Source organism: Anopheles moucheti, chromosome 2 (assembly GCF_943734755.1).
Source record: "Anopheles moucheti chromosome 2, idAnoMoucSN_F20_07, whole genome shotgun sequence".
Lineage (NCBI taxonomy): Eukaryota > Metazoa > Arthropoda > Insecta > Diptera > Culicidae > Anopheles > Anopheles moucheti.
Window position 1 is genome coordinate 67,501,763 of NC_069140.1, and position 2,292 is coordinate 67,504,054.

Consider the following 2,292-nt stretch of genomic DNA (forward strand, 5'->3'; position numbering starts at 1 on the left):
TGTCGAGTTTTGTGTCAAGTCGGATTCGAGCAGACCACCGACAGGAAGACGAATTCGACCTTCACGCACACACTCTCACCGCGATGGTATATAAAGCGCCGCGTAACCACGCCCGCTTCAGTCGCCCGGCGGCTTTTGCAGCGTGTGGACCTACGCCGGGTCGTAGCAAAAATATGATTCTATGCAAAAAAGGGGAATGGGGGAGCTAGCACCACTCTGTGGCTCTCTCGAGAGAGCCATTATCAGAGAATGATACTCTTTTTCCCCATACTATTTGTGTGGCGATAGTGCTGTAACTAAAGAGAACATTGGATTAAGTCGGTCGAGCAGCAGCAATAGGTACATCCTTCAGGGTCGCGCGAGTAGCTTCCCAATTGACAACTGGTCTAAAATAAACGCTATAATTGTAGAAAAAAATGCTCGACTCTGCTCGAGCCATACTCGAATCGCTCGAAACTGTATGTGTATGCATGACCAACTGCTTTTCGAAACGTGAAGTGTGCTTGTGTGTGTAATCCTCCGTGTAGCGACTTGGCAACCATGATGACGCTTCATCTATGTTTACATTTTCTATCGGTGCTACTGTCACAATTTCAGCTTTCAACTTATTTCGGTCGTGTGTTTGAAATTTTACCAGCAAAGAAAAACGATTAGATCTATCGAAATGTCTTCGCTGCCGTTGAAGAGAAGCCGCAAATTGACGAATCGGGCCAACAAGACGCTGAAGGAGTTATTTTCTGAGCACCATCGCGAAGAAAGCCTGGATGCGGAAGTGCCGGGAACGAGCCGTTGGTGCCTCAACATAGCGGTAAGTTTTTGCTTAATTATTTAGCTAATTTGAACACTTAGGATTGTTTGGTGTAATACAGTGTGTGGAATTCAGTGCAGTGACGAAATAGTGAAAGAATTCTCCTTCTTTGCCTTCGTATGTGTTGTGAAATTACACCCGGAGATCCCCAGGTAACGGCCGGCTGGCCGGCTTGAGCATCCTAGCGGTGTTTGCCGGCAGAACGTTTTGTGTGAAAGTACGGTTCGATACGATTCGTGCGTTCGGAAGATTATTTGCGCACGATGAAATCTATGAATTGCCCACTCTCACCGAAATAAAAAAGTGATTGAACGATGGGCGTTAATGTGAAAACATCGGGTCATGTTTGTACTGTTGCGTGTGCTTGTTATTGCTAAGGTTTAGCATAACAAAAACCTTATTACGATTAGCCGTTAAGTTTTGTTAATATCATTATATTGCAATAAAGGATTACTAATAAACTCAATCCGTTTTACAGATTCAACGTCGCAGGGAGCCAATCAACCCCAGCAGATAGAAGATTCGTCGCAGCCTGCAAACCCGGCCGTCACAAGCGAAATTAGTTTTAATCTTTCTGGTGGTGGTGTTCATGGGGATGCAGTTTTAGATGACTTAGATGATAGTTATAGCGTAGATCAAGAAGGTGGTGGGAATATTAGATTAGATAGTAGTTTAGAAATTGTCGAAGAGGAAATTGTCGATTACGCGAGTAACCTTTCTTCTGATAGCGACAATGAAGATGTTATTGGCGAATGTACGACTGCTCATAACTGTAGAAACCACCGCAATATTAGCGATTGCTTAAAAGATTGGGCAGTCGTGCATAACCAACCACGTTCATCAATTAATGAAATTTTGGCTATTTTCAGACAATGGACCGACCTTCCGCTTCCCAAGGATTCACATACGCTGTTAAAAACATCAACCACCATCAGCCAGGAGATACGAACCGTTGAAGGGGGAGAGTTTTGGTACAAAGGAATTGAGAATAAGCTCAACAGCTACTTCCAGTAAGTAAATATTTGTAATATGTTCAGCAAAAATGTATTCCTAATTATGTGTCCATTATATTATATTTTAGGTCAACTGTTCCTCCAACGGACCAACTAACCATCATTTTGTCCACTGACGGGCTTCCCCTTCATAAAGGTGCACCAACACAGCTGTGGCCCATCCTAATGAAAGTGGTAGAGCTCCCCCAAGCCCCAATCATGATTATTTCGATGTTTTGCGGACCGGAAAAACCAACCAGCCTGCAAGTCTTTTTGAGGCCGTTGGTAGAAGAGCTGAATGCGATTCAACAGAGAGGATTGCAGCTCTGCGATAAAGTTGTGTAATTGAAGCTTCGCGCTATTGTTGCCGATTCTCCAGCACGAGCGTTCATTAAAGGTCTGTATGATACAAACAACATTTACAACATTTACAGTTCATTAACAAGCTAACTCATTGGGATTTGCAGCAACAACCAACTATAATGGATATCA

The 2,292-nt window shown here is 43.5% G+C and overlaps 1 protein-coding gene across 1 annotated transcript; it reads left to right on the forward strand.

Annotated features, from left to right (window-relative positions):
- The first annotated feature begins 664 nt into the window (after positions 1 to 664).
- LOC128298565 (uncharacterized) lies at positions 665 to 1,822 on the forward strand. The gene is made up of 3 exons (XM_053034332.1): positions 665 to 788; positions 1,257 to 1,473; positions 1,666 to 1,822. The coding sequence occupies exons 1-3, from the start codon at positions 665 to 667 to the stop codon at positions 1,820 to 1,822; spliced, it is 498 nt and encodes a 165-aa protein (XP_052890292.1).
- The last annotated feature ends 470 nt before the right edge of the window (positions 1,823 to 2,292 follow it).